The sequence below is a fragment of the Poromitra crassiceps genome (assembly GCF_964638095.1).
Source record: "Poromitra crassiceps genome assembly, chromosome: 3".
NCBI lineage: Eukaryota > Metazoa > Chordata > Actinopteri > Beryciformes > Melamphaidae > Poromitra > Poromitra crassiceps.
In genome coordinates, this window is record NC_139625.1 from 60,363,047 (window position 1) to 60,389,240 (window position 26,194).

The 26,194-nt window shown below is 41.5% G+C and overlaps 1 protein-coding gene across 1 annotated transcript; it reads right to left on the bottom strand.

Moving 5' to 3' along the window:
• Positions 1-356: 356 nt before the first annotated feature.
• On the bottom strand, positions 357-26,194 carry LOC310773581 (sorting nexin-4-like; the record flags this gene model as incomplete). The annotated part of the gene is made up of 13 exons (XM_083633489.1): positions 357-1,294; positions 1,910-2,024; positions 11,787-11,932; positions 12,732-12,831; positions 13,697-13,786; positions 14,219-14,284; positions 14,653-14,714; positions 22,069-22,141; positions 22,353-22,408; positions 22,966-23,013; positions 23,157-23,306; positions 25,708-25,846; positions 26,070-26,194. The coding sequence occupies 13 exons, from the start codon at positions 26,192-26,194 to the stop codon at positions 1,247-1,249; spliced, it is 1,218 nt and encodes a 405-aa protein (XP_083489615.1). The 3' UTR covers positions 357-1,246.

Sequence of the window (26,194 nt, forward strand, 5' to 3'; positions counted from 1 at the left end):
CAGGGGTGCGGGCTGTATTCTAAAGCAGTGTAATTTCCCCCGTACTTACATAGTAACTACTGTGTAACTACAGGGGCGTGGGCTGTATTCTAAAGCAGTACCTTGTACCCCGTAAGTACCCTGTAAGTACGGGGTACAACACCCTGATAAATTGGATTTCATTATGTGTCTGAAAAATCTAATCTTAATTCATTTGATTTGATTTTTCCTGTCGTTAAATCTTTCCAGTCTTTGATTGTGATTGATTGACTGGAAATACAGTTAGTGGGGAGACACTTTTTTTTAATTAAAATCATAAACAGAACAAATATGAGCTGTATCTATAAATTGAGCATCAAAATATTAGTTATGAAAGGACATGGACAAAAAAGTATTTAAATAAACTCATAAAGCTTATTGCTGGAAAGCCTTCAAACAGGAATGAATTGTTACTAAAAGAATTACAAGTAGACATAACACAAATATTTTCAGTCTTATCAATGCAGATTAAAATAATAGATCATGTGCATTGTGTGCTAAATGAATGAGCATTACTGTACATCAATGCATTGAATGTAATAAACGTTCACTCTCATCATGGAATTATTAAGTACACCATATAAAATATATCTGCCAATTACAACTTCATTATTGCCAGGTATTGGTAGTTCTACAGTAGTTCAGTTCCCTTGTGCTGCTTCTCTCAGCTGACATTAGTCCCTCATGCTGTCAGAAATGACTACATTCACAAGCAGCCAAAACAGTAAAAGTTCGTCCTCCACAACAAACAAACCAAAAAAGAGATTGATCCCAATACCAGGCAGTGTGTCCTCTCTTTAAATGTCTTTGAATTTCAGCTAAATGGTTAAGTAAGTAAGTGATTAAACATAATAATTTGGGCAAATTAAATTTTGCCTGAGTGGACCCGGCTGTTATTGGCACTAACTCCAGGCTGCGTGTAAATCTAGTCAGTACTCTTCCTCACTCCCTAGACCACGTTGTGCTGATGTCACTGTAGTTTCCCATCTTGGTGGTCCAGCTTGACCCCTAGTGTAATTCTTAAAGGTGTTTTGTACCACCGTGATTACTGGGGCTTTTTGGGTTGGTAGCTTTTACAAATGCAATTGCATTTCCACATGTGATACAATAAATAAATAAATACATAAAAATCAATGTTGCACCCTACTGCAAACCAAAAGCAGTGGCAGTTCTTTCTCTGAGTGAGAAGAGAGAGAGAGGAGAAAGTCTCCTGAAAATGTCTCAAACTTTACATCTTGATGAAACATTCTTTGGCATTGCTCCACACCTGTATTCCCTGCAGGAAAACAGAGAGGAAGAAAAAATACTATAATAATAGTTTCATTCCAAAATTAGATATCCATCATTTGAAAACAGTGACACTTTCTCTTACCAAACAATTGAGAGCACAAAATGAAAGCATGATATAGTACTTTACAGTGGATCCTAGGCATCAATTATTTATCTCAGTGATCCTAGGTAGGTTTTAACAGACGGGATCCTTTAGATTTTTTACAAAATATTCAATTTCAAAATTCACAATCTATAGTGTTTTGACATGGGAGTAGCCGAGTAGGTTAAAAAACACCATTTATTGAACTTGGATATAATTGGCTGAGCTATTTTTGAGCTATTCATTTTTGTAATCAGCTTAAGTCTGCGGCCACATTGATCCGTCAGAAAACGGACAGGATTATTGGCGGATAGATTTCTGTTCGTTGGGGCTGTTTTGGAACGTCAACGTTTGCCAACTAAAAAAATAAGTAGTAGGAACATTTACTAATTTATTTGCTAAATGGACGATGACGAATCTGCATCAGCGCTGCCCGGACAACTGTCATTGAAAATGAATTGAAATGAACGGAGACAGACAGACAGGACGGATGAGTGTGGCTCTTGATTGGTGACTTGCCTTCTTGCACATGCTGATTTGCATGACAGCATAGTTGATGAGGGCCTCCCGCAGATCTTTGTCTTTCTGCTCCTTAAAGCGCTGCATGTCCACACACGCCCCTTCAACATGCTCTCTGCAACAACACAGCAGACAGGCTGAAATACATATGGTCAAGTATAGGCCAACATTTGGTATTTACTTTGAATAAGCAAGCACAGGCTAAAAACTTGCGGAATACAACTTTAAAGCTGGAGTGTATAACTTTTCAAGAAAGACATGTATGTTAGGGTTCATGCTCCTGTCAGTGCCCCTGACCAAGGTACTGGCAAAAGAACTGGAGTTGGTCCCCGGGCGCTGCACAGTGGCTGCCCACTGCTCCTAGTTCTAGGAAGGTTCCTAGTAGAGGATGGGTCAAATGCAGAGGATGAATTTCCCCAAGGGGATAAATAAAGGATAACTTTTGTAGTGCAGAACCTTTCTCTCCCCCTTCCGGCTCTTCTAGCAGTGAAGGAACGTGCGCTGCATTCATGTGGTGTCAGGAAGATCAGTTCCCGATCGTTTCCTTTGCTCTTTGTTGTCACGCTAAAACTGGAAACAGCTATCAATGTGTTGTTTGAATGCTCTGAGCAATAAAATGCAAGACATCTTTGTTGTTTCTACATTACCATTTAAAAAGCTCATGAAAACTCAGAGGGAGTTCACTTCAGAATTTGATCCATTCGGTCCAATAATATGTGGAAGGTCTAGAGAGAAGATTCATGACTGAATTATTTGCCTCATTCAAGTTAGCAGAAGGCTAACTATAAATCAGCAGGATAGGCCGAGCAGCACGGGAATGTCCCCGGACGACAGCAGGATGAAAGCTCTGGTCTGCTGTGGAATACGGAGAGTTATCTGGCAGCGCTAGGCTCAATCAGCATTGAAACTGATTTGGCAATGGCTTGAATGTAACAGACTTTCATTTATATGTAAAAGTTACACACTCAGCTTTAAGTGAAAAACATAGTGTTCTCCTGTGTCCTCTACAAAGCACAGTTAGGGTTTCCACGGTCATGGAAAACCTGGAAAAGTCATGGAATTTCAAAATCTAATTTTTCAGGCCTGGAAAAGTCATGGAATTAGTAAAATCCTTGAAAGTTTTCGAAAAGTCATGGAATTTCAAAATCAAATTTTTCAGGCCTGGAAAAGTCATGGAATTAGTAAAATCCTTGAAAGTTTTCGAAAAGTCATGGAATTTTGTTGCGTGTAATTTGGTTTGTTTTTCAAGTTGAGACATTTTCTCCCACTATCTGCACTTACTCTATACAAAACCTTATTGGATCATCATGTAAATTACTGTAATGTCATCTGTTGCAACACATTTCCAAGCCACTTAAAAAAGCTACAGATTCTCCCAAAGAAAGTCATACGCGCCTTGTCGTGGTCCGAATTCAATTCTCCTACCAGACCGCTTTTCCGTCGTTATAACCTTTTGAGGCAGGGCCCTATTCTCCCACAGGCCTTCGGCGCAAAAACTGGCCTTAAACGCAAAAAAACGTGCCTTGCGCCTGCTTCGGGAAGATAGCAACATGGCTTTAGGCCCAGAAATGCGCTTTACGCAAAATAGGCGTGGTGCAGTCCCAGAATGGGCGAGAATGGGCGTTTCGGCCTTAAATACCGGCCTAATGATATCTTCCGTCCTGGCGTTAATTTAGCGCTTTGCGCTTTTGAAAACCAGGCCTATTCAGTGCGCCGGTTGCGCGGAGCGCTCCTCTGCCTCTCCTCTGTGCCCCTTCTCTTTGTGTCACTCCCTCTCTCTTGCTCATCAGTCTGACAGGCACAATACGACTGCTTGAAAAAAAGTTCGCCGGTTCTCTCTCTCTCTCAGAAAAAATAAGTTGTTATAGACAAGTTTCCTGGGCACTTCCGGTTTGCGTCCGGACTCGGCCGCCGTCGTGTCTTTCTTTTCCGGTGTTTTGTGAATACAGTCAGAGGAGCGTAACGTGCTGTACTAGCGTAGTAGCCATAGCGACCGCCGAAAAAATGCAAACTTGGGATCATTCTCAGAGTCTCCTATCTAACGAAAGAGTGTCTATCCCACACCCGTTGACAGTGGACACATGGGAAGATAATATGTATAAATGGCCGAACGTAACTACAGGCAGGATTATAGCGTATTTTGAGGAATCAATGGCGGTGGACGGCAACGCGATGAACAATCTCAAAGGCTCCGAGGCGTACCAATATCTCCACAGCAACAAAGTAGGTCGTGTGCTCATGTACAAACACGACGGCTTTGTTTACTTGAAGGCAAGTGTTGAACCAAGCCAGTGTCTCAACAATTTATGGCACAACGCGTGGGTGGTGGTGACCGAGGCAGGAGATGTGGAGACCGCGGGGTGCAGTTGTGTAGCTGGGCCAGGTCGATCGTGCAGCCACGCTGCTGCAATCCTTTGGAAGGTATGTTGTAACGCATATGTATTTCATCAAATTACCCACAGTCAGGCTATCTCCCGTTGTGAATGAATATTACGAGAAAACCATAGAAAACAAAATTCTCACAATCCCACAACACCAAACCAGATAGGCCACTCTGGGGTCTAGTGGTAAATACGGAGTTTACCTCTGTTGTTGTTTACTGATCACCGAGGGAAAATAGCCATGCTTCTGCTTACACTTAGACTGTGAAAAAACATATAAACATCTCTGTGTTTATATCATGTTATACATTATATGAATTAGGGTTAGGCTATATAGGAATGGATAATAACATGAAATAAACACTAAATAGAATGAAATAGAATATAGTTACATAGCCTATTTAAGTGTCACAGATGTGTACTGTACACTTGTACTTCTTGTTCCAAAATATTAGTTGGATGAAAGTAATCAAAGTCAACCAAACTAAGTTAGCCTACCATTTGTAGTTTTATTTTATAGAGCAAGACATCACAATAAACTATTGGTTTTGTGTTACTAGGGCAAATATTGACAATAGCCAATTTAAGCCCCTGCTGATGTGTTTGTGTTTTCTTGTACTCCTGTAGGTGGAAAATGCTGTGCGACAGGGAAAAACAGGGCTTGCCTGCACAGATGGACAGAACCTGTGGAACAGTGGAGCAAAAAGAAATGCTGGACAGCACAGAATGAAGGACATGTCATTCAAACGCCACACCCGCCATAAATTGCACAAGTCACCGTCTACATCAAGCTCATCTTCAGGTGCTCCAAACCCAGCTCCAGCCAAGGTCTTCATGACGCATGAGGAGTGGAGGAAGAGTGTGCTTGCCTCACCTATGGCTGCAGTTTTTACTTCCCCACACCATGGGCTCCTGCAGCAATGCTTCAATGCTGTTCCATCCGCTCCTACTGTGGAGAAAACACCATCTCCGTTGCTTCTCCCCCATGATGAGCAGCATAACACACCGCTCGCCTGCGTCAAGTGCAGAGCCTTCTACACAGAATTCATAGACATGTCACCAGCCCAGTTGGTGGAGATTGAGCGGCACACGAAAGCTCAGAGCCAAGAACAGCTGTGGCACGATATGCGGAGGGTGCGCATTACAGCAAGCACAGCAAAAAGGGTGCCTATGCGCTCCACCACGGCACCTGATAAGTTCATGGCAGAGCATCTACACCCAACCTTCCGTGGCAATGCTGCAACCCGCCAAGGGGTGGAGGGTGAGGAACAAGCCAGGCAGGTGCTGCAGGACAAGGGCTACAGCATCGAAACCAAAGGTTTGGTGGTCTGCCCGGGGGAGCCATGGCTTGCAGCAAGTCCTGATGGAGTCCTCAACACGGACGTGCTGTTGGAGATCAAAACTCCTGTGCTAGGCAAGAACAAGTCGCTCACTGAAGCACTGACTGCAAAGAACAGTGACGTGAAACCCATGGGCAATGGAGTGTACAGCGCAAACGAAAACGGACCCAAAGGGTACTACCTGCAGGTCCAACTTGGCATGCATTGCACAGGACTTAAAAATGGCATGCTGGTCATCTGGAACAGAGCAGAATACATAGAAGTAGACGTGCCCTTCAACCAAGCCTTTGCTGAACAGCATATCACAAGGCTGCGCAGGTTCTACTTTGCTCACATGCTGCCGAAAATAGTAGATGAGTTTGTCGAGGGACGGTTGGAGTTGTGCGCAAAATACCACAGTGTTTCTGCTCTATAGTATAGATACATTATATATATTTATTATTATTGATATTGTTATTATTACATCTATTTCCTTATAACTGTGTAGATATATTATAGATATATAAATCGACATAAGCATGATTGTTATTATATAATTTATTAGTGTATAGATATAGATATATATTATGTATACACATAAACTATACATTGTTACTTCTATTGGATGCTAGATATATTAGATATATAAATCAACTTAAGCATGATTATTATTATATCATATATTAGTGTATAGATATAGATATATTATAATATATTATGTATACACATAAACTATACATTGTTACTTGTATTGGATGCTAGATATATTATATATAAATCAACATATGCATGATTATTATATAATTTATTAGTGTATAGATATATTATGTATACACAAACTATACATTGTTACTTCTATCGGATGCTATTTTTTTCTATTCATTGTATGAACACTCACAATTTTGTGAAGAGACTCAATTATCATTAAAGATTTTCTGATTTCTGATTCTGATTAATTACTCATAACTGTTTGCACTCAAGTACCAAAAACAATGAATGCATTGAACTCTGTATGACATGGAAAAGTGAACTCCTGGAAGTACTACAATGACACAAAATCTCTTACAGAGTTTTATTGGTGAAAAATGTTACGCTTTAAGTAAAAAAACAGTCTATTCAGCAACAAAGTAAAACAGAATATCAGCAGCAGCAGAATAAAAAAACTAAATAACATGATTACATAGCAAAAATACATGTTTACATAATCCAAAAACAAAAGAACATGAGAACATAGCAAAAACATGTCTGTTCATAAGAAAGGTTGAAATGAGAAGTCATCATTGAGTCCCTTCACATTGAGTCACACAATCTAGTTGCTGCAACTTGAGATGGATGCATCATGTGTGCATTATCTAAGGCTCTTTTGGCGGCCGTATGAGGTCCCCCCTAAGGTTAACTAGGGCGGCACAGATTGTTAGAATTTTGTCCAACCTTGGTGTCATGGAGATGGGGACAGTTTGGGACAAAATCTTGAACACTTTGAGCCTTCTTATTGCTCGCTCTACATGGATGCGCACATTGGCCACTCGTCTGGTGCGTGTCACCTCCTCATTTGTCAATTGTCCACGTTTGTTGGTGAATGCAGGGATATTCAACCTGACCTTTCTTTCATGCAGCAGGTCTTGAATTGTGAATCCGCGGTCAGCCATTACCTCATCACCTGGCCTCAAGTGCTCCAGGAACCCACTGTCCATTGTGATGTACTTATCGCTGCTTCTGCCTACATATGCATTAGATATAAACATGAACAGCCCATTGGGAGCAACAGCAACTAGATATTTAGCCGTGTTGGTTCCTTTGTAGTGGCTGAAAGTGGAACTCCTGGTGTCAAGGTTTGTTGCCCTCTGAATAGCAGTTTCTGCACAATCAATGACACAGGTGGTTCGAGGGTAGTTTTGTTTAAATGAAACTGGCATGGTGGCCTGGATGATTTCTCTTGGAAGCCAGGGGATAAAGTATTTAAACTGTTCACCCATCACATCAATCCAGTGAGAAATAACTTTGCTCGCCATGCTGGTAGACACATTGAAGCGATGAGAAATATCTCCTAGGACAAGATTTAGTTTTAGCTTCATTAAGGTCATCAAGATTTGGTCAACAACAGGAAGGGCAAATGAGGGCTGACTGAACGGCATTAATGCAGACACCAATTCGAAAAACCACAACAGGTGCACTCCCGTGAATAGCAGTGAGTTGTCATCAGTAAGGAGCATGGTGCTAGCCACAGTAGGTTGGATTTCTGCCCCACACTGCGTAGCTTTATTGACCATGACTGCCTTTGTTGACGCATAGGCATAGCTATGGTCAACCTGTGTTGGGTCTTCCCACTGGGTCTGAGCATCGCGGTGTGTTGGAGGTGCAGGTTCAGGTTCTGCTTCAGGTTCACTGGGTGTTGATTCTGCATTACCTGAAAGAGAGAGGAGAGAGAATAAGGCTCTAAATGTAAATGTGATCAGGGATGGAACTTTGTTGTGTTTCTAGCAACAGCCTGGCAAGCTAACATTAGCCTGTAATTTGTACTAACAACGTGGGCTCTGGAGAACACCAGGGGTTTCCCTGCAAATTGATGATTTGTTAATCTGAATGGATGGAACTTGGCTGTATATACACTAAGCATATTTATTCATTAAGCATTACTTTTCAGACAGGTAAATACTGGAACGTCGGGGAGGCTGATCCAAGCCCACAACATTAGCTCAACACTGCAGTGCTAGCCTCTGCAGTGCTAGCTAGCTAACTAGCGTTACACCAGGCAATGCAACAAAGTAAACACACAAAACCAACACAACGTAGCCAAATAATAATAACATGGATGATCAGCTATATCGTTGCTAACATGATAACTACCCAGCGAGCTAGCTTACCCGGCAGTTCAGCAGCAGTGCCTCGCTCCAGTCTGCGTCTCTTTTTCTGAGGAGGCCGCACGTATCCTAGCCACAGTTCAGGGAAAGGATTCTCTTTGGTTGGCTTTTTGTCCACAAAGTGGTGAGAACAAACATTGACGTATTTCGGCGGCTTCTTCAGATTTAAAGCCTTCAGCCACATCCGTGAATCCGAATCGTCAGCTGGTTTTCGGTAGGAGGAATACTGTCGAGTGCAGGGACAAAGCCGTTTGGTAGCGGGCTGATGCTCAAAACATTGTCGATCCAACCACTCGTTCAAGCGTTTCTGTGTATTGTGACAGCCACGCACTGCACAATGTGTTCCAGTATTAACCATTGTTAATAACGTCTGCTAACGTTGGTGTAGCTGATGTTATCGATCGTTGTAAAAAAAAAGTTTGGATATTTCGGCTGCTGCCTTCTGTGGAGCTCGCTGCTGTAGACTTAACCGGAAGCCGGTGCTGTGGACTTAACCGGAAGCCGGTGACACGAAAGGCTGCTATGGCACCGCCCTAGGAACGGCCAGGAAACTTGTCTATACCGTACATAGTATAACAACATGACAGTTTTTTCTAACATGACAGTTTTGAGCCCGTGACATTCAGAGGCTGTTGCATCATCCTACCTGTGCAGTGAAGGTGAGAGAAAACGAGATCATTCTGGCCAAACATTCACTGCCTGGCTTCCCTGCAACAGCCACACGTGAAATCTCCCAGCATGCATTGGGCTAATACATTTCGATAATAAATCGCATCCAAATTAGCCTAAATAGATAGAAAGGTACATCGAAATAGATCGAAATAATGTGTAATGTTAGCACAACATGCAATTGTAGAGCATTTCAATATTGGACAAAATAAAATTGCGAAATCCAAACACAACCCTATGTGAAACATATATGTCATTCTGGGCCTATATATATCCCTCGTATATTTAACGTGATTTAGATAAGTGACAGTGTAACGCGGTTCTACTGTCATGTGCTATACTGTGATGTTTGCTCCAATAAATTGGCCCTACTTCACATTTAGTTTTACAATAAAAACACATTTCTGCAATGACTTTACATAATGTAGGCTATATTTATGTGCATCATCCTACCTGTGCAGCAGGGGAGAGAAAACGATATAATTCTGGACAAACTTTCACCAATCTAATCTCATCATAGGGATACACTATTTTTTTCTAGCCGATGAGTTTAGAACATTCTTTTCACTTTTTTTATTTTGTATTTTTGTATTTACATGCTTGCAGTATTTAAACTGCAGTTAGATTGGTTTGAGAAGCATAATAATATGGAATAATAGCCTATATATAGAGACAGACAGAGGGGGATGAAAGGGAGGGGGGGAGCAGAGTGCTTGGGGATGAAAGGGAGGGGGGGAGCAGAGCGCTTGGCTTTGACCGGACTGGATCGCTCCGTGGAATTGGAGCTTAAAAGGCAAGCTGGGGACTGGTTTACTGCACTTCTCCAATGAGCAGACTGTGCATAATTTTACGCTTAAAAGGCGTGGTTGTAATGCTTAAAGCTGCGTGTAGCGCCGATACCAAAATATCGAGTGCGCTGGTCCACGCCCACTACTCTGGGCTGCGTCTGGCGTTGGGCGCAGTTCATAGGCCGATGCAACGATAGAGCCCGTAGAGTACAATTACCTCCAGAATGCTTGTATGATGTACCAGGTCGTCCATAAACTAAATCATAAATTATGTAACCTTGTTCCAATCTCCCTTCCCCTGCACACCTATAACACTAGAGAAAAACACCTAATCACTGGGAAAAAACGAAGGTTAAAATGCACCAGACTCAGTGGTGTGTGCAGAGGACCGCAGATCTGGAATGAGCTTGATGCGAACCTAAAAATGTCACATTCTGTCTCCACCTTTAAGATAAATTTAAAGAAGCAACTTCTATTTACATATGATTAACTACTGTTCACACATGAAAGTCTTGTTTATGAATTTCTTGTCTTGTTCTTGATTTATTCCTGTACCTTAGTGCCTGAACGTTATTAACTATTGACGTATTACTGATGTACTATTGCCATGAATACTGTAATGTACTAAATGATGACGATGTGTGTGAATAAAATCAATCAATCAATCAATCAATCAAAAAATTTATTGTTACAGTAATCTTCCGTGGATAACCTTCCATGTAATGTAACATAAGGGAACATTTATTTTCTCTAGGTGCGTGTCGATTTTCGTGCTTCTTGTATTTTATATTAATATTTTTATGGAAAATGTGTGTTTTTTTTCAATAGCTTCAATGTAATGCAGTGTTTCTCAAACTTTTTCAGACCAAGGACCACTTAACCAATAAAAAAAAACTCGGGGACAAACCTAACTCCCAAAACATCCCCAAAAACAATAGGACTACTACTTCAACTGTAAATTATAAATTACAGGCTAATTAAATTACAAATAGCATTAGCCTAAGGCTGTACAATTAATCAAATGTTTGGCTTCCCACAATTATGAAAACAAGATACCGGTAACTGCTATAAAAAAATATATATATATAATTTATTTTAGTCCATTTACTTTTTTTTTTACATTTATTTCTCCTTTTCAGTTCAAATATATTCAAAGTTCAAAGAAAGTTTTTTCAAGTTCAATAAATGCACAATGTTGCCAAAGTCAAATAGGCTATCTGTTGCCATCTTAAAGTTGCATTCAGTGATGTTTTTGTGTTCAAATAAGTGTTAAATGGCTCTATATTCTGACAGCAATCACTGAAATAGAGTGTTTTGTCAGTGACTTGGAACTCCCAACCCCCGCTGTATGCCTACTCTGTCTCTCTCCTGTAGCCCTGCATGCAGAGTGGATGTATCTCCACAACCGCAACTCGTAGAGACTCACGGGTGGTGGCGTTGGATTCGGGGGGTGAAAAAATACATATAGTCAATAATAGGCATGGCAATCTGACCTTCCGTTTCCCAGAAAATGTAAGCATTTCTCTGATTGGATAGTGGGAGGTGTAAAAAAAGGAAAAAAATATAAATCTACTCAGAGACCACTAGGGGACCACTATTTGAGAAACACTGATGTAATGTGACACAGTGACTCTCAAGCACTAAAATCCAACTAAGAGGTGTGTCCCATTTGTCCAGTGTAGTTTCTGGTATTGATTCAGAGTCACTGCCTCACATAACATGGAAATTATATTATTGATCCTTGAAAAGTAATGGAAAAGTTTTGAATGTCATCCATGAAAATGTGTGGGAACCCTGACAAGTGTGTCTGTGTTGTTTCTATGTGAAGCGCTCAGAATATCGGTCAGAGTAGGACTCACTCGCACTCAACGCTTTTCTCCTTGACCATCTCCTCCCCCTCTGCTATCATCTCCTCCAGCAGCTTCAGTCGGGCCTCCCTCTGCTCCGGAGCCTCCTGGCCAAAAAGCTTGTTGGTCATGCCTTTGAAGGAGAACGTCCGCACAATCTGAGGACCAACACCAGACAAGAAGGAAAATGATTTAGGCTGGAACCCATTTTCACAGCTGTGGTTTCTTTCACTTGTTCTTTTCAAAGGACAGGATGCACCCTAACACATTCATGACAGCGTTGACAACTTATTGTGCTTTTAGCGCTCAGAGTGCCAGGTGCTCGACGTTTAAAATATTTTCATTTGAACATAAGAGTCCCATGCTTCAAACAGGAGCTTACCAGGCATCTGCTCAACAATGGTCATCAATGGTGACAAGGTCTGAGGCATTTTCTCAAGGGAAAATCTTTACTCATTTCAGACAAGCTGTCAGTGTTTCAGCTGTTAAAATGGATTATGTTCCCTCCTTTCTCTGACTCGGGTCAAATGACAAGATTCAACTCTTGTAGGTCATTTCTGATGGTGAATGTTCACCAGGTCTAGAGTCTTCCTCAAAGACCTTAGAGGTGAAATAAAAGTGATATATACAGCGTGAGTCCCTGAGAAAACACTGTTACACGCTGCCATCTTTTCTTCAAAGTGCAGTAAATGGTATAAGTACGGTGTATGACCGGATGCACCATGTATATCACACTGTACTCCTGATGCACCATGTACAGTATATCACACTGTACTCCTGATGCACCATGTACAGTATATCACACTGTACTCCTGATGCACCATGTATATCACACTGTACTCCTGATGCACCATATCACACTGTACTCCTGATACACCATGTATATCACACTGTACTCCTGATGCACCATATCACACTGTACTCCTGATGCACCATGTACTGTATATCACACTGTACCCCTGTAGCCAGCTCCTCGCGTTGCTGCTTCTTGGAGATGAGGTCCTGCGAGGCCATCTCCAGCTCAAACTGCGTCAGCTCATGTTTCCTGCACACAGCCCTGCCGGGCCACAGCAGAGTGTACAACACAACATGCACATGTTGACAGCTGGGACTCAAACCAGCAACCTTTCCTTAGACAAGCCCGTACAGTACAGTATTTATTATCTCACTGAGCTATAGCCAAGGAGCATCGATTGCATCTTTGAGCATTTATCAGTTTATAATGAACATATCTGAACATGAAAAGACTTAAGATTGGAACCAGCATGCCGGTGTATCATATACTTTCTATTTCTCCGTGGAAAAAGTGTTGCTTGGAGCACTTTTTGAGGAGAAAAGGCATATCAGATAATGTCACCTCACCTGATATTAGCGTAACAGCTGCTATAGTTCAGTAATCAGCTGGTATAGCTGATCTTCTAGCAGATAGACAGACAATAAAGCTGACATTTCTTGCCCTGGAAGAGAGTTCCCAATTCATTTCTCCATAGACATTTCTAAAAAATCTGTATATAACGAGTTTTAAGGCTGGAACCAAGCTAGCCTGTGAACTACTGAATTGTGAGTGACCATAAGACATTTCAGTTAGAGCAAAAAATATATAATAATAAAGAGGGGGGGGGGGGAATCACATTTTCGATCCCCCCCCTCCATATGTCTTGTTGCTATTGGAAACAGCCAGCATCTCTGTCATCACAAGTTGTTGCCTGGAAAAAGCGGTTCACGTCACCCAACACTTTTCTGAAAGGTAAAAAAAAAACTGAGAGTAAAAACACAAACACAGGCTCCAGCATTTCTCAGGAGCGACCAGCTTTTGTGTGCCTTCTGGCCACTTCCCATTGCTTTTAATGCTATATGCAAACAGCCCCTAATGCACTCATTTCCATTAAATACTTAGAAGCTGTGTTGGTTAAAAAGCTTACCTAAGGGCCTCAGCATAGAAAAGATATTCTTTCAGCTGGTCTGCATAATGTTCCTCTTCTTCCAAGATATCATCTATGGAAGCAGCATACCTGCATGTATGTGAGGAACAGGAAAGATCACTAACTAGCTCCTTGGTCACCATGACATTTGACATAGCAACCCATAAAGCACTGCAACTTGTACATTAGGGTATTTATAAACATGCCTGAAATACTTTTTTGACCAATCAGACTGCTTGGCTCAAACTACCCATTGTACAAGACCAATAGACCCATTTCACGGGGGCCATTTTGTGCCGAAAAGGCAGGGTAAACACAGGTGCAAGCAACACACTAATGAGGGTTTCAAAATTCCAATCATGGAAGTTGGAAACCCTCATTAGTGTTTTGCTTGCACCAGTGTTTACCCTGCCTTTTTGACACAAAATGGCCCCTGTGAAAAGGGTCTATTGGACAATGGCCAAAACTGATCAAAATAAAGAGATACAATGGATTTGGAAAGTCAGCAAGCAAAATACTCACGCATCCATATGATGGCCAGCACTCTGCAGTCCATCTCCCATCTCTCTCTCTATGGCACTCCACTCACTGCAATGACCATATATAGAGGCACACACACAGGGTAGGGGTAGGGTTAGATAGAGGCACACACAGGGTAGGGTTAGGGTTAGATAGAGGCACACAGGGTAGGGGTAGGGTTAGATAGAGGCACACACAGGGTAGGGTTAGGGTTAGATAGAGGCAGACACAGGGTAGGGGTAGGGTTAGATAGAGGCACACACAGGGTAGGGTTAGGTTAGATAGAGACACACAGGGTAGGGTTAGGGTTAGATAGAGGCACACACAGGTTAGGGTTAGATAGAGGCACACACAGGGTAGGGGTAAGGTTAGATAGAGGCACACACAGGGTAGGGTAAGGTATTGTTGTCATGCACATTGTTTATTTGGTGTCATACCTGAAGACTCTTCCATAGTTCCCATGGACCTTGTAAACACCATAGAGTCTGTCTGCAACCCTCTAGGCAAAGTCACATGAATAGAACAACAATTAAAAATCCTCTGTTTACACAGGTAGAAACCAAGGGTTGACCCCTGACCCCGGTGTGTTTGTTTGTGTATACAGCAACCGTTTGACTGCAGGCATGTATTGTTTAAATAATTTATTGAGAAGTGTGTACAATGGTGACCTGCATCAAGCCAGCTTGAGACAGACAGAATACATAGCAGTATGATGGGCAATTTGGCCTTAAAATAAATAAAAAGCGTACAATGTGTCACTCTTGAATACTGGAATCATGAGCTTAAACAATCAATCTACAACTAGAAAGTAGATATTATAAAGATGAATTATATTGTATTATGGTGTGCAAAGGGCCTCAGTGACAGACAAAAGAAAAAGATGAATGATTTGCTATAAGACAGAGAGTTAAACACATAAGAATGCAGGCGTGTGGTTTTTTGTTTGTGTAGATTAGATTAGATAGTTGACCTGGTCACTGAATATAAATATCTGGGTTCCAGAGGAGGTTTTTCCAGTGAGGCATAGGAGGATGGTCCTCCTCTATTAGATTGGGGATTTTATATAAAAAAAAATATTATAATTTTTTATTTTTTATTTTTCATTTTTCATATTTTTTTTTATAATAAAATATCAATCAAATGTGTTTTTTCTTATGTGCAGACACTCATTTTTTCATTCATTATATTCTTAAAATGCTTCAACAACAGTGACCTGTAGGGCACTGATGGAAAGGAGAGCTCCATGCAGACGAGTCACTCTGGCCCTGGTCCCAGCCTGGAGTAGGTAGTTAAAAAAACATTCGCCCTGTGGGCGTTTATTTATTTGGTAATTTATCTAATGAAAAAATATGATTGGTTGAAAAAAACACTTGCAATTCACAGAGAACACGTGAGAGTGATGTGTTTTCCAACCAACCAGATTGAGCTGGAGCGGAACACGCCCTTAGCCTGGTGAAACCAGGTGAAACCTAATTGGTTGTTGGTTGGATAGATTGCTAAGATTGACATTGTATCGTCCACTGGTCTCTCACGCTGAATCAAGTAGGAAGTGAAATCCACTTTGCTGTGATGACCCATGTGATGACCTGACAGGAATGATTTACGACATTTACTGACGACAGTAGCAGCATATTATATTTCCCCCTTATTTTTATTTACTTTTTATCAATCAGTAAGTGTTCACAAGCCAGACAGTCGTTGCATTGGATTACGAGTCCCAAAACGAGTTTCGAGTTGCGGGAGCCTTGCGGTGCGCGATACTGGGATATTTGCAATGTCAGAAAACTGGAATATTTGCAACGTCTCGGCTGCAGCGGTTCCACTACAGACGGCATGGATATACAAGTAAGTCAATTGATTTCAAGTTATCCGGGCCTTCTATTAAATTCGGCGTGGAAATGGTTCACCGAGCAGCGCTATTTTTGTCGTATTGAAGTTTAATGCTGTAATTTTTTATAATAAAACCCGCAACCTTAAATTCACACATTTTTTTACTGAATTTGGCCTGTAAATCGATGGCTGACAGCGAGCTCATTTTTAAAGCGTGAGTGGTGATCTTTATACCATATTGTTAGAGAATGCATTCTCTAACACATATGAAATTAGAAGAAATAAGGAATCGATTGGGACGAAGCATGTCAACCTAGCATGTCGGGAAGGGGGGGTAAATAATGCTCCAAAGTTGATGAATTGGAATGTAACTAAACGAGTATGTTGATATAGTGCAGGGGAAGGCACACTCTTGTTCCAGATGCAATAAAGTGTAATTTAACGCTATTTGGCCATAGACTTTGTCAAGTATCATACAAACAGTGCAAGACAGCCATTATAAAGACAGGTGGGCTGATTGAATGGACAACACCTGTCTTGTGAAAGCACACCTGAGTGTGATTACAATGACATCATAGGATCAGTGCATACAGCTACATTTTCGGTACTGGTGCAGATTAATCAAAACATTGATGTCACAATAATACATAATATATCATGAATCTATGTGAATAAATAGATTTATATAAATAGTAATCCAAGGGCGTCGTTTTGGTCTCAAAGTTGGTAGGGTCGAGGATGGCATGAGGGGAGGCAGGTTCGGTGGCGCCCGCAAGGGCGCCGGCGAAAGAAATTTGAAATGTTTTACCTTTTTTAGCCATATTTAGACGAATATCTCATTTTAAATCAACATTAGGATTATACTGTTGTGATGTCATTATTCAGTATCTTCTCCTTTTCTCAATAACTTTCATGTCACCACCTGCTCAGCTCTCCTGTCAGCATAATTGTAACTAACAAACACAAACTGTAGGTTTAGCCATCTAATCATGTTCTTTCACAAACAGCCGGTTTGGAAAGAAAAAATTGCCACTGAATCCCACACATCATACATCCTACATTTCTTCCTCCTAAGAGTTGCACAGTCTTCAGTCTGATGTCAATTGCCACCATTTGACATGCCAATACACTGTTGTCATCGCGCAAGCACATGACTACTTAATATGGACGTTAACATCCATATTATAGCCATGTGCTTCAGCTGCGCGCTGTACTTTGCTAAATTAGCATCGATGCTAGCGGGACTTGCCTGCTTGCTGCTGCTTGCACTACTGCACTGCTGCGTCACTGCTGCTTGCTGGTATGTTAATCCCATGTCAGAAAAAGTCTCCAGATTTGTCGCTAGTTAGTCTCTTCTGAGAAAGATTGTCTCCAGAGAAAACTGTGTGTGTGTGTGTGTGTGTGTGGGTGGGCGTTTGTTTGGTCATCAGCCAAATGAGCCAATCAAACGTGAGTTTGGGGGAAAAAAATTGGACTGGCCCATTCAGTTGTGAAAAACAGGGGTAAATGTAACTTTGAACATATTGCAAACTAATTTCACTCAATAATGGTCGGGTCAATTCTATCCTTGCAAAATATGGGAAGACAATCTAAATGACCTATATAACTGCACTCCAAAGATAATGCAAATAAGGTTGCTTAAAAGTTGGTAGGGACAATTGGACACCCTGAAATGTTGGTTGTGACTTGTCCCAACCAACCCTACCCAAATCGACGCGCTTGTAGTAATCACAGCCTAATGCATAGAGATAAATCCTGAAACCTTCTCACAACAGTTCTAGCCTAAGCCAGTGGTTTTCAAAGTGGGGTCCCCAGCAAAAAGGGGGGATAATCTATTTTCACTATAATTCCATGCCATCCATAAGTAACACAATCTAAGATAGTGTAGAAGTGAGTAACTAGGCTAATTATAACCATAACAGCACAAATAATTGACAAAAATCTCTAAATAAATATACAGTATTTACTCTGAGAAATGAAATAATGAGAAAAGGAACAATTATTGATGGTTAAAACTGAATAATGACATCACAACAGTCTAATCCTAATGCTAATTTAAAATGAGATTTGGGCATTTTGGGCAAAAGAGAAAGAAAAAACGCCCAAATTCTTTTCGGTGGCGACCTCCCCTGTTTCCAATCTCACCAGCCGCCACTGCTGGGTACTATAATTGATAGCAGGTTGAAGTTCGATCTAAACACAGAGTCGCTGTGCAAAAAGGGTCAGCAGCGCCTTTTTTCTCTCCGGAAACCTGCCAAATTCCAGGTAGACCAGACCTTGATGAAATTGTTCTACAGCGCTTTCATTGAATTTGTTATCACCTTCTCTATTGCCTGCTGGTATGGCAGCCTCGACATCAAGAATAGGAACTCCCTAGGGAGAATTGTGAAAACGGCTTCAAAAATAGCCGGAATCCATTTTGGGAGCCTAGACCACATTTTCAACTTGCAGATGCTGAAAAAAGCAAGGGCTATCTGCTCAGACAACGCCCATCCGCTGAGCTCTGAATATGAGCTGCTTCCATCTGGCCTTCGTCTTCGTGCTCCCTTGGCTAAGAAAAATAGATATAGGAATTCCTTTGTGCCTGCTTCGATTCAAGCTTTAAATGCTACTTAAGAGAATATAATGTAACATCTATTTGATGTTTTTATTTATTTTATGTTCTCCTAGACAATAGTTATATTGTAGCATTTATTTTCTGTAATATGTAGCGCTGTGTGGCTAAGTGTCCTTCTTAGACTGCCTTGCATTTGCACTTATCGGCCATGGCCTCTAATACACTTTAAACTACACTGGCACTTTTGAACTGAACTGCTACTTTGTACTACGTTGTGGTCTATTGTGTCTCCATTTTTGTTTTGGTCTTTTTATGGTTTTTATGGTTTTACGTCTATTTGTGTCTGCACTTTGTTTTCATGTTTTTATCTCGAGTCTTGTGTGATTTTATGACTGGTTTATGATTATGCTCTGCTGCAACCCAAAGTGCCCTTCTGGGACATATGAATAAACTTGAACTTGAACTTGAACTAGATGAGATACTTTAATGGCCACACAGCCAGGCTGGAGGAATTTGTTTTCAGTATATTACATAAGCCAGGTTCCAACATAGAACATCACATGCAATAAATACAATACACAATCCAACCCATATGACATCATCACTGATGACATCATCCACTCACAGATGACATCACAATTGCCTGGCCACAAAGGCCAGGAGCAGTGGTCGGTCAGAGGTTGGACCTTTTCTGCAGTGATATGTTTTACAGCAGGGGTGGACAATCTTTTTCAGTTGTGGGCCACATACAGAAAAATCGAGTCGCGGGCCAAACAATATTAAGCGTGGCATTTCTCAACCAGTTACACTGAAAGAAAGAAAAAACAGTTTTTAGATCAGAAAACCCCTGTGCCATCAAAATTTCATTTTGAATCTCTGTTGTCCAGCTGTGTATGGGAGAGCAGCCTGCGCAAGAGGAGATCATCACAACCAAAAATGTCCCTCTGCTGAGCAGCTGGTTTGACAGCTGAGGTTCAGATGGCAGCTCGCCACACTGTGGACAAGTACAACAGCCACTCCAAGACCAAGAAGCTGTTCATCACCTACGCTCAGACTCAGGTGACCAACGTGATCAACCATAAGATTGAGGCGGTCCTGGGAGAAACCAAGTGCCTCAAGGCTGAAAACCACGACTTGGACAAACAGTCTGGGGTCCGACGTGCCACTTCACGCTGACTTTAGACCCCCGCAACAACAAACATCAGGTGGTGGAGTCTTCCTGCACCAAGATCTCCACCGTGGGCCCGCCTAGCCCCCCCTCATTGATGGCCAACAACAACACAATCCAGATCCTGCAAACCAGCACTCAACTTTAGAATTCAGCTCTATGGCTTTTGCTATCTCCCTACACTTACGTTAACAACAGTGTTTTGTGAATAAAATGTTTTGCAACTGAAAAAAAAGCAGTGGGTAGCTTTCTAGCGTACAGCACCCGGAGACCATCTTCAAACGTTGTCGTCACTGGTCAGATGTCGATCTCCTGCATGTTTTTAGTGGGGGTCCATACCAATGTTGTATGGAGGAACCCCAGGGGAGCAGGGGGAGGACATTCAAACTCCACACAGAAAAGCCTGTTTGGCGACAGTGCTACCACTGCGCCAACGTGCCCCAGAGCTGCTTAGGAACCTACAAGCAGGTCCTGATTGTACTCTCAAGAATGGCCCCCGGATGGTGGTGGTGCAGATGATGGACAAGGTGGATCAATGTGAGATTTATGTAGGGACAAAGAAGGTGAAAGGATCTTCCTGCCAAGATTTCCTCACCATGACAGAAATTATGAGGTTCCCCTTTGTCAGACGGCAGTTCCCAATAAGATTGACTTTCTCAGTTACCATCATCAAAGGTCAAGGGGCAAGAGAATGACCGAGTTGGCATCTACCTACCTCAGCCAGTGTTTACTCATGGCCAGCTGCTCTACACAGCCTTCTCCAGGAGAAAGCAAGTCAGCAGTATGAAAGTGCTTATCAAAAGTGATGAGGAGGGAATAACAGACAACATTGTATATAAGGAATATATAAGTAAGTATATAAGCCAATCACCATCAACGGCACAGTGGTTGAAAGGGTGGACAGCTTCAAGTACCTGGGAGTCAACATCCACCAGGACCTGACTTGGGCCGACCACACCGCCACTGTTGTCAAAAAGGCCCAACAGCGAATACATGGACTCAGGCGCCTGAAGAAATTTGGGCTAAGGCCAGAAATCCTTACGGACTTCTACAGAGGCACCATTGAAAGCCTGCTGACTGGCTGCTTCACCACCTGGTATGGGAACTGTACCACCATGGACCGCAGGGCGCTACGGAGAGTGAGACGTGCGGCCCAGCACGTAACAGGATGTGAGTTGCCAGATCTGCATGAACTGTATAAACAGCGGTGCCTCAGGAGGTCCCTGAAGATCATCAAAGACACAAACCATCCCCACAACAGCCTGTTCTCACTGTTACCCTCAGGGAGAAGATACAGGGTTCCAAAAGCACACACAAATCGCTTGAGGAAAAGTTTCTTCCCGCAGGCCACGAGACTCCTTAACATACACAAATAGTGTAGTAGCCGTACTGTACCGTACTGTAGCTGCTACCATTACGTATGTCTAATGTTTAACTGTATGTTTAATAAGGAATATGCTATTTGCACCCGTATGTCAAATACGCCGAATTTAAAACGCAGAGTTTAATTGTATGTTTAATAAGGAATATGCTATTTGCACCTATATGTCAAATACGCCGAATTTAAAATGTTTAAGCACAGCTAAAGTATGCACAGGACATGTGCACCTATGTGCAGTGAATATGCCACTGTCTCTGACTTGTCTTATCACTATACTGCCTTATTGCTTGTTGTGTCTCTTGTTGTTTTTGCACTCATATGCCCTACATTTGTACTATGTTGTAAACGGAGTCCACAGCACAAGAATTTCACACGTGATACTTGTACCATGGAGTGACAATAAAAATCTTGAATCTTGAAGTAATCATGTACTCATACAAGCATTTCCATAACTGCGCCCATGGCGCGTCATCTCCAGTCTCCACCCCAGAAACCGAGCGTCCACAGTGCCTGAGATTTCTAGAATATCTAATACAGCAGAGATAGGGGGATTGTCAGAGGGAGTTCAGTGTTCCTATGGCAGTGGGGAAGAAACTGTTTTTAAAACGGGTTGTTTTGGTGGGCAGTGACCTGTAGCGCCTCCTGGAGGGCAACAACTGAAAAACATGGTGTGCTGGGTGAGTGGGATCAGAAATGATTGTCCTTGCTCTTTTTACCGTTCTTTTGTGGTGGGGTGATTTGAGTGATGGGAGGGGGGTGCGGATTTATTTTGATTTGTTGATGTTTGTATGTATGCATGCATGTGTGTGTGTGTGTGTGTGTGTGTGTGTGTGTGTGTGTGTGTGTGTGTGTGTGTGTGTGTGTGTGTGTGTGTGTGTGTGTGTGTGTGTGTGTGTGTGTGTGTGTGTGAGACTTACTGCTCGTGCTCGGAGCAGCTGAGAGGTATGAGACTGCAGTTCATCGCTGTGGTGTTTCATCTCAATGAAGCGTCTGAGTGAGAAAAAAATACAGGCAGATAGATAGACAGATAGATAGATAGATAAAGAGATAGATATATAGAAGTCTTATTATATCGTAGTTAGATAATCCAGGCACTGCATTCAGGTAAACAAACAATAGTAGGATTTCCACTCCAATTTCATGTGTCACAGCCTATTAGTTCAGCCTCTCTAACAGTATTTATAGGGGGGAAATGACTTACTTGTCTGGATTCCTCACCCTGAAGGTGGCACTCAAAGCTCTCAGCCTGGAATCTGCCTGCGATTAAAAGGGGTATTCAGTAGGGCTGGCCAATATATCAATATTATATCGATGTTGTGATTTCAGACTAGATATCGTCTCATATTGTTGGACATTGTAATATCGTGATGTGGCATAAATGCTGTATTTTCCCGGTTTTAAAGGCTGTAAAGTGATGTCATTTTCTGAACTTACCAGATGGTTTTAGCTGTTCTATTTGCCTTTAACCACTAGTCATATCCACATAATTACTGATGATTATTGATCAAACAGCTCATTGTGTCAATATTTTGAGAAAGCACCAACAGTCATCCCTACAACATTGTCACAATATCAATATCAATGTATTTGTTCAAAAATATTGTGACATTTGATTTTGTCCATATCACACCCAGCCCTACCCTGTCTTTGCATTTTATATTGATCCGAGTCTTGTTTTAATAAAAGTGCTTGTGACATCTCACATGTGGCTTTGACTTACAACTGAACATTTAGCCCACTTGGTACTGGTAGAAAATACAGCGATGTATATTGTGTATCATTTGAAAATTAATGAAAACAATGCATAAATGTACCTTGGCCTGAAATCCTGTCTCAAACACCAATTCTTTCCAGCCATGTTCCTGCCAAACACAGTCAGGAAAATAATTAAATCAATGATTCATGTCTTGTTAACCTCTTTAAAGAAATACAGTCATGATGCCACACCAACAGGTACAGACTATAACCAAATACAAATAGGCTGGCTATTTTCTGTGACATGCACCTCAGTGAGGAAGTGGTAGAGGATCTTGTCATTGGAGAGGATGGGATGTGACGCGACGCGGAGCAGGAAGTTCTCCAGCCCGACCCTGCGCCGCTCTACAAAGTCCGGGTCCATGTTGTCTGCCGACAGCTTGTGCCACACAAACTCCGCCTGCACACAAGGAAAAAACACTTTAAAAGCCGCTTCACACTGTTGCACCACGAAAATGCGGGACGGATTTGTGGAATATGTGTGCATGAATTTTCCGCATGCAAAGCTTACAAACCGGTCTGGGGCAACATGTTTCGCATTCTAGTAGGGGTGTCACAATATATCGTCCCACGAAATTTCGCGATAGTAAAACGTCACGATATGTATCGTTGAGATGAAATCTCATATCGCGGATTTTTTTTTTTTTTTTTTAAATAGACTAAGAAACGTCTTTGTTTGTTGAAGTTCAATGTGTGGAAAGTAGTTCAGAGACACATGAGAAGTTATACAGGAGAGAAACCATTCAATTGAGTTTCTGGCAAAACTGTTTACTTGACAGGAAAAACTGAAGATGCATAAAAAATAGATTAAGAAAAGTCTTGTTGTTTGAGTTTGAAGAAAAACTGAAGATGCATAATGAGAATTTATACTGCTGAGAAACCTTTTAGTTCAAAGTAAATCTAAGTGACGGTGTAACTCATTCTATTTCAAGATAAGCCTTATCTCCAATCTCATGTTTTTTCTAGTTGTTATTGTAATAACAATTTCCCACAACAGCATGTTTTGTATTTGTGCATTTCAAATAAAATACTACTTTTCCAGTCATATATTGTCATTATTCAAGTTTAAAAAAATATTGTTAAAATCGTATCGTATCGTATCGTTATCGTGAACCCAGTATCGTGATACGTATCGTATCGTGAACTGAGTGTATCGTGAACTGAGTGTATGGTGAAACACCTACATTCTAGTGTTCCAATTTCGCACCGACAGGAAAAAATCAAATCTAAATGTAAATTATTTTGGGAATGTGCCATAATGTGCATTACTCAGCATTCCTCTCCTCTCCATATTCTTCCCACCCACAGTCAATACACTCTCACTGTATAAAAATGTGTTTCTGGAGAGTAGCAACTGTAGATATTGGATAGTCAATGTGAACACAGAACTGTAGTGCTGCACAATTAATCTTTCTTAGAAATCTTAGAAATTTTGCATTTTCAACAGATCCTAGACTAGAGTCTGCTGTGTGGAGATATGAGTGTACAGTATGTCTGTATATGCATATGTACTTGTGCGTGTGTGTGTGTGCAACAATGCCTCTGTTTGCATGATGTTGTGTTTATCTCAGCCAGGAACCTCTTTTAAAAGGTCTGTTTAAAGTGCTGTCCTGAAGGATCATTCCATCCATGGTGACTGTTAAGCCCATTCTCCAGAGCGCCCTCTCTCCTTATGAAGTCCCTGTGTTGTGTAGATGTCCTATATATTTTACCTAGATTTTCTCAGTTTTCAAACAGCTGTTGTACGTTGTAGTTTTTTTTTTTTTGCCAGCCGTGACAGTTACCAGTTAACACTGTCTGTTACCAGACAGTGTTGGCTGGTATTGTTTTCACCTTGTGAGTCTATGCCTACATTATACATAGCTAGAGAGAGAGAGAGTGTGTGTGTGTGTGTGTGTGTGTGTGTGTGTGTGTGTGTGTGTGTGTGTGTGTGTGTGTGTGTGTGTGTGTGTGTGTGTGTGTGTGTTTTTCTGTGCACGCATGTTTGCAGTTGTGTGTGGGTACAAGTGTAGTGCAGTGTGCTATGTACAGTATATATTGGTGATGATCGTTTGCACTTGTATGGCACTTCTCTGTTTTTTCTTTCTTTCTTTCTTTCTTTCTTTTTCTCTTTGTTTGGGTTGTTGTGTTTTGATAGATTTTGATCTACAAAGGAAACAATAAAAATTATGATAAAAAAAAGCATTTTCCTGATTCCACCTCAACAATTTCTCCCTATCCTCTCCTTAAAACACATCCTCGAGCTGCCTAAGCGAGGATTGGCCTGCCAGTCCCTAAATCAAACACAGCTGCACACTTGACTCTGTGTTTTGTGTGATGTTATTATGATGTAATGTACTTATGTGGACCCCAGGAAGAGTAGTCGCTACCTTGGTAGTGGCTAATGGGGATCCAAATAAATTAATGAATCAATTAAAAAAATGAATTAGATTCCAGAATCAGATCGTGATCATTTCTCGTGATGTAGTTTAGATGTAATTGAAGTACTTTTTGAAAGTAGTTTTAGTTTGACAAGCTATTTTTTTAAGAGTACTTAAGATATAGTTTAACTACTTTTCATTGTGATGTAGCTAGTAGTTTGGTAAACAACACTTTTAAAGTAGTACCCTTACCTTGTATTTGTTTTTCATATATTCATCTGAATAAGCTCAATCAGCTCAATCTCATTCAGCTGGTAGCTGGTTGGCTTGAAGCTCAAAACTCTTTATAGCTCTCACACCTATCCAGTCATGTTAGATTTGAGAATTCCCCAATGAAGTGGAGCAGGGCTGGACGGGGTTCATTTTGGAAAGTGAACTCACCCTCTTCTCAGGCAAAGGGGGCACGACGATGAACGGATAGGTGACTAGTAAGTAGTTTCGCAGTAGCTCAAATTCGCTGTATCTCCTCCACAGAGAGTCCGGGGCCGGGTTACGACCCTCAGCGATCGCATCCATTGGCCTTTGGGAACACAGCCAAGAGGGCAGGTTTGTAGTTAAATTATTAGTGACAAGACACAGGAGTGATAAAACAGAGATAATACACATTGTACTGGTAATAATTAAAAGCTAAGGGGTTCAAAAATATAAAAGCATCTCACCTCTAAACAACCTAGAGTGTTTTCCCTTTAATATGAATGATACTTTTCAAGGCCGGGATGGGAAGGGTCACGCTATATTCTCACCGTGTTTCAATGAGGTAGACGGTGAACGTCTCCTGCATGTTCACAGAGTTTTTGCCACTTCGTTTCTCTGCCTCAGCCACGCTGATCTCCATCCTGCGCACAAGAGTGGAGCCGTCTTCCACCAT